General features: G+C 36.4%; 1 protein-coding gene across 1 annotated transcript; it reads left to right on the top strand.

Annotated features, from left to right (window-relative positions):
* The first annotated feature begins 4,641 nt into the window (after positions 1–4,641).
* zfand5a (zinc finger, AN1-type domain 5a) lies at positions 4,642–12,527 on the top strand. The gene is made up of 6 exons (XM_073840613.1): positions 4,642–4,785; positions 7,416–7,574; positions 7,988–8,087; positions 8,233–8,336; positions 9,564–9,695; positions 11,147–12,527. Exons 2-6 carry the CDS (start codon positions 7,418–7,420, stop codon positions 11,293–11,295), a joined length of 642 nt encoding a protein of 213 aa, XP_073696714.1. The 5' UTR covers positions 4,642–4,785; positions 7,416–7,417; the 3' UTR covers positions 11,296–12,527.

The following is a 12,527-nucleotide window of genomic DNA, read 5'->3' as shown; positions in this document are numbered from 1 at the left end:
GTCTGTCTATGTGTGTGCATGTGTGTGTTTGAGATCCCATGGGCTTGAGTGTCTATCTCTGTACTTGTGTTCTCGCCCTGCAGAGAGCTGGATTGTTTTCCTCGTCTAAGTTTAGCAGCACCGTTTGGGGATTCCATCTTCGGAGAACTGACACAGGCCGTAACTGTATTCTGAGCATGTCTTCTCTCTCCCTCATTCTCTCAGCCACTGGCACACCTTTGATCACAGAAACACAAAATGTTCCATTGTGGTTGCTATTTTTTACACTCATGTCTTAAAGAAAAAGGTTTTCAGAACAGTAGAATCAATCATTTTTGACCATTACAATCACATCTACAGTACATGTACAGTATACATAATGCTAATAAGAAGACAAAGAGCTATTTAGTGTCAATAGACGTGACAAAACGATGAGCTGGCAGCTTTCATTTGTTAAAAAAAAAAAAAAAAAAAAAAAAAAAATCTGAGTCACAGTCTAACAGCGTCTTATCTTAAATGCTGTCATCAGACAAACCCGCCTTCAGGTATAATCATGTGAGCCAATGATGAGCTGCATTCCATAACTCTGAAGAATCCTATAGTCAGGATATTTAATACACTCTGGGTGGATGAAGGTTTATATTTATAGATGAGCTGGTGCCCTGTTACTCTCACGTTTTCATTCAGCCTGTTTTCTCGGTACTGCCTGTGCAGGGAAAGAAAAGAGTGGTTTCACTGGAAAGTATTTTAGCATGATTCATTTCTGTTTTGCACTCTTATATATCCATATCCACAAAACACGTGACAGGGATGTTTAGATACTGAGTCTGTGATTAAATCTGGATTTACTAGTGCGGCATGCTGTTTGTTTACATCAAATTGTTGATAAATGACTAAATATTTTTACACTCACGCCTGCTGACTGGATTATACTGTGCTCAGCTAATTTTCCTCTAAATGTTTGTTCTTCAACAATTTGGTTTGTTATTGAACTTGGTTATAAATTATTTTAAACAGGACATGAATAAAGCTGCAGCATTCAAAATTGTAACAGCCGTTGACTGAAGACGGATCAATAAAAACCATTTTGCTAAAGCGGAAAATGTCAAATGCATAGATGTAATCGCTGAATGTCAACAGCTACAAGCAGAATCTCTTTTATGTAAACGCAGAATGAAAACAATGTTACTATAAAAAACACTGTCAGAATACTGGGTACTTTTGAGCGAATAAACAAAAACTCCCTTAACGAAGAAGAGGGTAGGCAGAGGTAGAGAGGGAGGGTGCTGACATAAAGTGAAAGCATACTTGAAACAACTACAAGGGCAGGAAGAAGCTGTCAAAATAAAGTGGGATACTCATGGATGAATCAAGACTGGTTTCTACAGCGCATCTAAATACATTCTGACACCCTAGAAAACATTACGATTTTTAATGTTTTTGCCAAGAAGTCTCTTCTGCTTACCAAGCCTGCATTTATTTGATTTAAAGTATGGCAAAAACAGTACAATTTTGAAATATTTTTACTATTTAAAATAACTATTTGAATTTTTTATTACTTTATTCCTGTGATTTCAAAGCTGAATTTTAAGCATCATTACAGTCACATGATCCTTAAGAAAGCATTCTAATATTCTGATTTGCTGCTCAAAAAACATTTATTATTATTATTATTATGTTGAAAACAGCTGAGTAGAATTTTTTCAGGTTTCTTTGATGAATAGAAAGTTCAGAAGAACAGCGTTTATCTGAAATAGAAATCTTTTGTAACATTATAAATGTCTTTATCATCATATCATCAATCTTTTGATCAATTTAAAACATCCTTGCTAAATAAAAGTATTAATTTTCTATAATTTCTTTCCCAAAGAAAAACAATGATAATGATTCCTGGCTTTTTAAAAATATAGTGTATAATGTTACAAAAGCTTTTTATTTTAGCTGATCTTTTTATTCATCAAAGAATCCTGAAAAAGTGTACTCAACTGTTTTAAATATTCATAATAATAATAAAAGTTTCTTGAACAGAAAATCAGCTTATTTAAATGATTTCTGAAGGATCATATGACATCTTTGATCACAGGAATAAATTATATTTTAAAATATACTCAACTAGAAAACAGTTATTTTAAAGAGTGAAAATATTTCAAAATGTTACTGTTTTTGCAGTACTTTGGATCAAATAAATGCAGGCTTGGTGAGCAGAAGAGACTTATTTAAAAAAACATTTAAAAAAAACTTACGGTTCAAAAACTTTTGACTGGTAGTGTATATAGTTTTTATTTTAGTTATTTTTGTATATGAAAATGAGAAATGTTGCTTTTTGCAACTAGCTTAAAATTATTTTATTTTACATTTACTTTCGGCAACATTCAAAACCTTGCCCCACTGATAGTTTTTGGTCATCCCATAATAAAGTATTTTGATTAACAAATGACTATAATGCCTAGTCTAACAGGTTTCATTCATGTCACCCTATGAACAACAAGCTGAGTATGTGTGTATAGATGTTTCAGTGAAAATAATGCAATATACACTCATAAGATCACTGTCTTAAGGTGAAAACACACTGAATGTTAGTGTTTGTGTTTCTGATACTGTTATGGGTTAACACACCTGAGACAATGGCGCCAACATCTGATACTTTATGACTCTAAAAAATAATTAAAACAATCATGATTGTGATTTTTGTCTCTCAACTCTGTATCACTTGTGAGAGCATAAATGTAAGGAAGGAAATCCACCTCACTATACACACCACAGTCCTTTTTTTGCACCCTCAGGTTCCAGATACTCAAATAGCTGTATCTTGACCTTGACTTATTTATTCAGCTTTCAGATTATGTATAAATCTCAATGTCAAAAAATGTACCAATATGACTGGTTTTGTGGTCCAGGGTCACATTATTTATTTGTTCACCATGATGAAAAAAAGATCTAAATGATCCATTTCCAAGAAGGAAGAATGGTATCCAAATCATATGCAAAACTACTTCTTGACTTAACTGATCCATAAAGAGCAGTTGTATGTATATAAGGAAAACATATTACACATACGCAAAATGGATATTTAAAAGCTTCTCTGAAATGCATAATGTAAGTACAATGAGGTTATGCATGCTCACAAATGCATGCAGATAAGGCAACGTTTATTGCACTCATTTACTTTGGTCTGAATAGGGTGCCCTGCTGATAGCTCTGCACTGTAATAAAAATGCAAAATCACAGGGTGTTTGTTTGCCTTGTTTGGCATGGGCTGGGATCTCTACTTAAGCAATGACACACCAAAAACATCAGTTTAAAGGTAAAACATGCCATAGACTGAGCCATTCCCTTGTACGGCATGTTTGCACACACAACGCATGCATGCAAACAACACATACAGAGTGACAAACCAAACCCAAACTAGTTCAGGCAGGTTTATTTTCCCTAAATGTGCAGTTTTAAAACTCGTCCCCCTCCTCCACTTCAAAACTCTTCTTCTCAGAAACAAGCAGGCGGCTTCTACCTTTGCTTATGTGCAAAGCCACCCTCAGGATACACCGAGTTGGGTTACACTACTGAGAGGAATCTCTCTCACCCCAGCTCAAAGGCTAGTGGGTTTGTACAGTTCATGCGAGAGTTTGCTGACTGACACTATAAGTTATGCGTGTAGGGCAAAAAAAACAAACACATGAGAGCTGTCAACATTTTCCCGGCACAGAGATGATAAAATGAATGAACTTCTTGGAAATGTCTCAGTGAGTTCTTCATGTGAATCCTTTTATCTCAACATTTATATGTGACCCTGGACCACAAAACCAGTCTTAAGTAGCATGGGTATATTTGTAGCAATAGCCAAAAATACATTGTATGGGTCAAAATGATCAATGTCTTTTATGCCAAAAATCATTAGGATATTAAGTAAAGATCATGTTGTATTTAGATATTTTGTAAATATCCTATCATAAATATACAAAAACTTAATTTCTGATCAGTAATATGTATTGCTAAGAACTTAATTTGGACAAGTTTAAAGGCAATTTTCTCTAATTTTTTTGCACCCTCAGAGTCCATATTTTCAAATAGTTGTATCTCGGCCAAACATAAATCTCAGTTTCAAAAAATTGACCCCTATGACTGGTTTTGTAGTCCAGGGTCACATATTTTCCTATTTACAACCTCAGTTTCATAACATTATTTCTGCAATTGGAATTCTTATGTAAATGCAAATCTGACACCTCTGTGCAACATTATACAGTCTGCATAAATACACCACTTCAAAAGCAGCTTTCTTTGCAGTGTAAAGATGGCATCAGAGTGTCAACACTGCCAAAAGTTGTAGTGCCAATAACAAACAGAGCTGTAATACAACAGAGTGGGACAGATAACACATAAACGTTGAAAGTACCTAATAAAAATTAAAATACCATAAGTATAACACAATAAATACCTACTAAATGTTTAAGACTCCATTTCATGAGCCTGTTGACTTTGTTGGTGTCTTCAGGCTTGGGAGACTTTCATCAGGAAGGTATGATTTCGTCATCAGTGTAGGTGGCAAACCTTAAAGTGGATTGTGACTACCACGCCCCGCCCACGGCGTCCAATGACCAATCAAAACCGTCCCTGTCTGCGATGACGCTATCATCCACTCCCCTTTACTAAAGAAGGAAACAAACAGAGTGAAAGAAGAGAGAGCTCGGGAGAGGAATTTACTTATTTACATCACCGACAAAGCCTCGGGAGGAAGACAAACTCCTTTTTGAAGAGTTCCTGTTCCTTAACCGACGTTCATCGGACGATTAGATTTTTAAAGCCTTCGAGGTAAGGGCTACAACGTTTGTTAGAATTATATTTAGGCGATAATAGCGAAAGGTTGGACGATGTGGTCACGGAAAGACTGGCTGACCCCGAAAAAGCGAGCGATTAACGATTACCAATTCAGGACGTGTAGCACACCGGGTTTAACCGCTGTTTCGGATCTATAAACGCCAGGGTGATTCGAAGTATCGAGCTTTTTTGTTCTACGGGTGGGTCCTCAAAATAACAAAGTGTCCCAAGTTGTCAGCAGCACCTTCGTGAACATCACAAGCCCCTGAACGTGACTCGACTGGCCACAAAAACACAAGACACGGACAATCGCCAACTTTCCTTCGCCTTGTATATAAAATTCTAAATCGATTGTCTTGTCTCCTAATTCCTTTTATAAACTGTGATCTTCAGGGATGGCTTTTGAAACAACAGACAGCAAACCAAACGGATTATCTAAATTGTGCTTTGGGTCGTTTATTGTTCGACCGTGCCTGTATAAATTCGAGGAATTCTCTTTTGTTCGCGTTTTCTTGGTATATGATACTAGTTACTCAGACAAACAGCTGGCTAAGCCAGTTAGCTTTTTGTTTCGGGCTTGTTCAAAGAACAGATTGTCTGTCTAGAGAGGAAATCCTGGAGCAAAAGGACAAAGAAGGAAGATTAAACAAAGCCAGTGCTGCTCTGGAGTCGCGATGTTTGCGTTTAGATGTGTCATGATATTTATCCCTTGCTATTTTTGGCGTTTACTCGCCGTTCTGGTTCATTCTGTTCTTTCTCATCCACCCAGTTTATTCGACAGAAGTAAGCTTCCTATCTAGATTAGTTTATGATGTTCCAAAATGCTGTCTAGATAGTCATCTCGCCAGATTTTGAGACACAGCCACTCGTTTACATTTTGGACACGACTGCCCAGTCATGTAGACGATAAATGACCTGTGATTCTCGGTTGAGTCGTGGTTTAAAGTTATGTTAACCACCAGCATTGACTGTTGGAGTGTCCGTGAGCTGTTATTGATCCCTGGTGTCTGTCAGCTGGTCGCGGTGCCTTGACTCGCATGGTTGAACACGTGAACAGCTTTTGTGCTTCTTTTGCTTAAAATGACAGATTAGAGATGTAGGCTTAATGTCTCACCTTTATTGCCTCCTGAAATTGCATATCACGCTTGACACCCACTCGTTTGGTTAGTCATGGTTAGGTGGGAAGAGCCTGTGTCGTGCTGTTTAATGTGTGTGTAGAGTTTATTTAGAGAAACAGACAGACGGATTAGAAGCGAGTTCAGCTTGGATGTGGTTAGGAATAGATACAGCAGAACTCGGTATTAGGTCGGTCGGTTGACTTGACTGTAATTACTCTGTCCTGATGAGGGTGGTTGAGGAGCTTGTGTCTTATTTTTGGCTGAGATAAAACAAGGTCTTTTAATTATAGCGGGGTTTCCGGCGTGTCCACGTTTAGAAACTTAAAAGTTTAAACCCTTGAGCTTTAAAGGTGCACAAGGTAACTTTTTGCTAATTAAAAATGTTTCACATGAAGAAATGAATCATAGTTTTGTGAAATGTCATTACAACTTTCTAGAAAAAGCTCTTTTATTTTACATGGAGTGGGTCCCCCTCATGGGTGACGCCATATTGAGGTCACATGACTGTACAGCGTTATTACTAATAATAGCATGTAATTTGCTTTTTAAGGAGTAGTAAGAATCTAGTATGTTCGTATTGTTTTTTTTAAGTAGTCTAAACTTGTTTGTCAACTCTAATACAACTTTAAATTGATTCTTTAATAAAAAATAGCTCTTTTGCACTTACCTCCCGATTTGGTTAGTTATCCGGATACGCAGCCATACTGGCAACACTCAGATGTAAACAACAGCATGGATTACACACTTAATGTACTGCTGAATGTGTTTTTCTGCTAATTTATGCTGTCTAAACCATGGGAAAAACGTGTGGAAGCTGCTAAATCATATAGAGAATGACTTAGTAAGCAGGAAAGATCACAATATTTAGACAAACCCAAATTAATAGGTGGTACGTACAAGCAGATTTAAAATGTTAGCCTAATATTTCACCTACCTGACTGGAAATATGTTTCGAACAAACTCTAATGTTGTCAAGATTCTTGTCCTGAAAATCCTGGTTCAACCACAAACGCAACCTCAGACAGCTTTTTGCCCTTTTCTCCTTGATTTGTTATAACGTTTATAAATGTTTAGCACAGCCCAAAACGTGACAATAATTGACGATTTTCAGCAGCAGTACTCAGCAAAATATGTTTTGAAAACACTTCATATCACCATTAGCTGGTGCTTTGCCAAAAATAAACACAAAAGTACATCTAAACAAAATGGACAAGCTACAGAAGATAACAACAAACGCATTACACATACTAAGAATAGATCAATATCACTTTTCATGTCTGATCCAGATACTGCAGTCTTCAACAACAGTGCCAATCTGACACCAGTAGCTTAGAAAATCTATACCTCAATAAGTTGTGAACATGTACAAGCTAAACGTAAAACAAGTGCACTATTAAAACAATGATCTCCTCCACTCACTGCATGTGCATGTAAGCCAAACACAATGCTGTCATTGTTAACAAGACCACTCTTGTTCTGTCTCCATGTTCTTTTGTGATATATTAGCAATGGCCCAAGAGACAAACCAGAGTCCCGTGCCTATACTGTGTACCACAGGCTGTGGTTTCTATGGCAACCCCAGGACCAATGGCATGTGCTCGGTATGCTATAAGGAGCACCTGAACAGACAGCAAAGCAGTGATCGTAGTCCCATAAGCCCCCTGGGTAAGTCACCCTGAAACATTAACCTGTTTGTCTAACCTCCCAGATAGAGCTCTCTATGGTTACAGACCACACAAACAACATAGTTATACCATGGTATAAGGGCTCTCATTCATTGCACCTCTTGGAGACGGTGATATTATAGTTGCTACAGCAATAACAGACTATGGTTACTGCTTGTGAATCATTTCAGACCGACTAGCACCCAGTAATAGCATGTTACTGTGCGCTGTTTTAGAACATAATCCTTTTCTTGGTCTCTAGCACAATGTTGGGCCTTCCCTGAGAAATTGTAACGATAAGCTGCACTTGTTTTGTAGGCAGCACTGTTTTGTGTCACAGGCCTTTTGTATAGTGTAGCACAGCTGCACCTGTGCACTGTTTGTGATTTGTGTCTTTGTGTTCTGTTGGACCAGCTGGCAGCCCCTCAGCAGAGGCCTCCGCTATACAGAGACTAGAAGCCAGCATAAACAAAGCAGAGCCTTCACCTGCACCCAGCACAGATACCATGAGAGAGTGAGTACTTCACATATGTGTTTGTTGTTAAACCTCAGAATGAGAAAGAATGCACTTTATGTTCAGCTGCTTGACATTTGAATGATCTCCTGTGTTTCAAGAAAAGCCAGTGCGCGCTAAAACCCCCACCTGTTTGTTTTTGCAGAAGTATGCCTTCAACCTCCTTACCAGTCACACAACAGATGACAGAAATGAGCATTTCTAGAGAGGAAAATGCCCTGTCTCCAAAAGCTGAGGCTGCTGAACCAGGTAATTGCAAATAAATATGATAAAATACATTTTAAAGTAGACACCCAAAGCTTCTTGTTTAGTCTAACATGGAGTGTTTCAAACTATTACATGTCAAGGACCATCAAACATGATAGAGAGAGATATATATACACACTGTTGAAGTCAAAGGTTTACATATACCTTGCAGAATTTGCAAATTGTTAATTATTTTACCAAAATAAGAGGGATTGTACAAAATGCATGTTATTTTTTTATTCAGTGCTGAACTGGATAAGATTTTTCAAATTTTGTCTTCTAGGAAACATGTAAGTATCTTCTGTAGCTTCTGAAGGGCAGTACTAAATGGAAAAAAAAAACATGTAAGCAAAATTAAAAAAATGTATACATTTCATTCTGTTCAAAAATGTACACCCCTGGCTCTTAATGTATTTTGTTTCCTTCTGGAGCATCAGTGAGCATTTGAACCTTCTGTTATAGTTGCATATGAGTCCCTTAGTTGTTCTCAGTGTGAGAAAATGGATCTCAAAATCAAACAGTCATTGTTGGAAAGGGTTCAAATGCACAAAAATGCAGAAAAACCAAAGAATTTGTGGGACCTGAAGGATTTTTCTGAAGAACAGCTGGCAGTTTTAACTGTTAATACATACATGCATAAAAACAAATTAAATAGTAAATCTATTAAAATGACTGAATATAGGTAATAGTTATGTTGAACGTATTTAATTGTTTTCTTAAGTGCACAACCCCTTAAAATAATTTTGAAATCTTTGATTTTTTTTAAATATATATTGCATTTCTGCAGCAACAGTAGTAAGCAAGCTGACTACTACTTCATCTGTTTTATTACTTATTATGATCATTCAAGTTCGCAAGGAGTGTTTATTTATAAGACCGTACATCTACAATGTTAATATCAAAAGAAGCACTGTCAAGTTTGTGGTATGTGGGCCTTCAGACATTAAGCTCTATTTTCTCAGTTCTTCTTTGTACGTAAATGGACTGTCTTTGGGCCTGCTCCAGTTTTAATGTGTGAGCTGTTTTTCTGATGACAGTCTTAAGTTCATGCAGTGTTAAGAACTTCATTCTGACAGAAACTGGGACTTTGGGGTTTGCGGCAGAGCCTATTTTAGGGAACAGCCCAATAAAATCGCGACCATACTCAGTAATCGGTTTTAGACTGCTTTCAGAATCCACCCATGCCACAATGTTCCATTTGAATGAATTTTCTCTCCATTCTTCCCACAGTCATAACACAGCCCACCTCATCCTACTCCCCCATCCCTGTGGCTCAGGGCAGCGACGACAGCAAGAACCCAGATTCCTCCAAACCTAAGAAAAATAGATGCTTTACCTGCCGTAAAAGAGTTGGCCTTACAGGTGAGATTGATTGATCATTGTAATATTAGTGTGATATATACACTTCCAGTTAAAAGTTTTTAGACAGTAAGATTTTTTTTAAGTCTCTTTTGTTTACCAAGCCTGCATTTATTTGCTGTGTTGAAGGGTAACACATTACAAGTAGCGTGAGTTATGTAATCAGATTACTTAAAAAAAAAAGTAACTAGTAAAGTAACACATTACTTTTTAATTTACAAGAAAATATCTGAGTTACTTTTCCCATTTATTGATTAAAAGCTTTTCTGTCCCCATGTTAAGAGAAATCGGAAGTAAGTTATTTCAATTCTAGAATAAATGTGAACATGCAATTATTCATCTCACTCACAAAAAAGCAGATTCAGTATTCCTCAAAATGAATAAAAACAGTGGAATACAGCTCAGAATATTGCGCAATCCTGTAATGATTAAAACTGTTAAATAATACAAATATCCTTTATATATTTAATCCTATTTGATTAACCAGTGTCTTTGCTGCTGATCTTTGATGATCCAGTTCCGCCTTATAATCACTTAATAACTTCAAAAATTACTCAAGATAAACACTTTTTTTTTTTTAAGTATCGCTTAAGAGTGTTGAACTTTCTTTTTCTTGCGTTCTACTGTACATACGTAAATTTACTTTTTTTTTTCAGCCTGAGGCTTTTGGTGTGAAAGGGCTTTTACATTTGCCAAAAATAGAACTTAATAATAAAAACAAACAAGCAAGCCCTGTCTAGATTTAAAAAGTAACACAAAAATATTGTAATGCATTACTTTTAAAAGTAACTTTTCCCAACATTGTTTATTTAATCCAATGAACAGCAAAACATCTAAATACATTCCATGACTCTAGAATACTAGCAATGTGATATTACCTCACTTGTGTGTTGCAGTGTTGTTTTAAAAGATAAATGTTAGTTTTGATATTAATATCAGTATTTATATTGAATTAGTTATTTTTATATTTTCGTTTTAGTAATTTTGTGTTTTTGTAATTTGTATTAATTTTATTTTTATTAATTTATTAATGTCTACACTACCAGTCAAAACTTTTTGAACACTAAGATTTGTAATGTTTGTAAAGAAGTCTCTTCTGCTCACCAAGCCTGCATTTGTTTGATCCAAAGTACAGGAAAAACAGTAACATTTTGAAATATTTTTACTTTTTGAAATAACTTTTCTATTTTAATATATTTTAAAATGTAATTTATTCCTGTGATTCAACTGAATTCTGATTCTGGTCCTTCAGAAATCTTTCTAATATTCTGATTTGCTGCTTAAAAAACATGAATTATTATTATTATGTTGAAAACAGCTGAGTAGAATTTGTCAGGTTCCTTTGATAAAGAAAATTTAGAAGAACAGCATTTATCTGAAATGGAAATCTGTTGTAAAAACATTTTAAATATGCGTCTGTGAACAAAAGTCTGATGTTTTCTTTGACTTTACAGGTTTCGACTGTCGATGTGGCAATCTGTTTTGTGGAATTCACCGGTACTCAGACAAGCACAACTGCACATACGATTACAAGGCGGAAGCTGCTGCTAAGATCCGCAAGGAGAATCCCATAGTGGTGGCCGACAAGATCCAGAGAATATAAGCTTTACCCTGTTTCTCCAATAACACTGGTGGATAAAATGGACGACTTGAAAAACGGACTTGTGTTTTTCGATCACCTTAAGAAGAAAACGAGAGAACTGTACCGTCTGAGGCTCTTGCATGAACGATCCTGACAGATTTTTGGTTTTCTAATAGGTATTAATTTCCTTCCGTTTCGTTTTCTCTCCTCTCTGTGGTGTTTTATGCTAGTTATCTTGCATATTCTTTTAATTTCCTAAAGCATAGGACACCTTTCAGGAAATTTTAGCTTTTATTGTCTTTTTTTTTTTTCTTGCCTGTTCCCGCCCTCAACAATGGGAGTGGCAGATACTCAGTGCCAAAACGTGGCCGTGTAGTTTCTGAGTGAGTAGTGTTCAGCCTTTGACTTATCACGAATGATGCCGGATTTTTTAAGAGGTGTGTCAGAGCTCTACCTGATGATATGCGCAGCATGTTTTGGTTTGTTAAACTGCAGTTTGTCATTACAGTCCAATCTAGCGAAATCAGTTGGAATGCGAGGCCGCCCAGTCGTTAATACCATTATTTAGCATTATTTTATAATGTGAACTTGCTACTGTGACATCATACCTTTTCTTTGTTTTTGAATGAAAGGTTGAGATTCATCAGAAGTCATTTTTTTTCTTTCTTTGTCTGTACTAGACAGCTCTTTTCCCACATTCTACAGTTTCAGATGTCTGGGAGTTTTATTTCTGTTAATTACGAGTGACTTTTTCGATAAGACTGTAAGGTGGTACGGTCTGTTTCCGTGTGCGCACGGGGGGGACATTTGCGCACAAGCCCTTCTTCCTGTTGTCAAAGCGAGATGAGCTAACCCTCCTTAGACAGTGCATTCATACCACCGCAATAGTATACGCATAAAGTCAGACCTGAGTCTGTGAAACATTGTTCTTTTTTGTTCGTTTTGAAATGCACCCACAATGCACCTGTCATTTTTTGCGTGTCTGCATATGTTAATGTAAGCGAGTGCGAGTGCATGTATTGTGTATATAAACGTCTTTTCTTCTGTAGGGAGTGAGGTTTCCTTAAAAAAAAGATGTATCTGTTGAGAGTATGTATCTGTTTGAGGTTTAATTTCAGCCTTTAGTTATATGCAAATTTGTATGGAAAAAACACCTTACTATGTTCATATTTATGTATTGCATTTAATCCTTTTACCTGGCATTAAAGAAAAAGTATTGTAAATAAAAAAAATATACAAAGAGAAAATATAAA

This window comes from Garra rufa, chromosome 5, assembly GCF_049309525.1.
Source record: "Garra rufa chromosome 5, GarRuf1.0, whole genome shotgun sequence".
NCBI classification, from domain to species: domain Eukaryota; kingdom Metazoa; phylum Chordata; class Actinopteri; order Cypriniformes; family Cyprinidae; genus Garra; species Garra rufa.
The sequence above is the reverse complement of the archived record's forward strand: the minus strand, read 5'-3'. Positions and strand labels throughout refer to the sequence as shown.

Bases quoted from the DNA above. Each gene is read 5' to 3' on its own strand.
- zfand5a (XM_073840613.1), top strand. From the start codon at position 7,418: ATGGCCCAAGAGACAAACCAGAGTCCCGTGCCTATACTGTGTACCACA. The intron at 7,575-7,987 runs GTAAGTCACCCT...CTGTTGGACCAG, and splicing joins TAGTCCCATAAGCCCCCTGG to CTGGCAGCCCCTCAGCAGAG. The intron at 8,088-8,232 runs GTGAGTACTTCA...TTGTTTTTGCAG, and splicing joins AGCACAGATACCATGAGAGA to AAGTATGCCTTCAACCTCCT.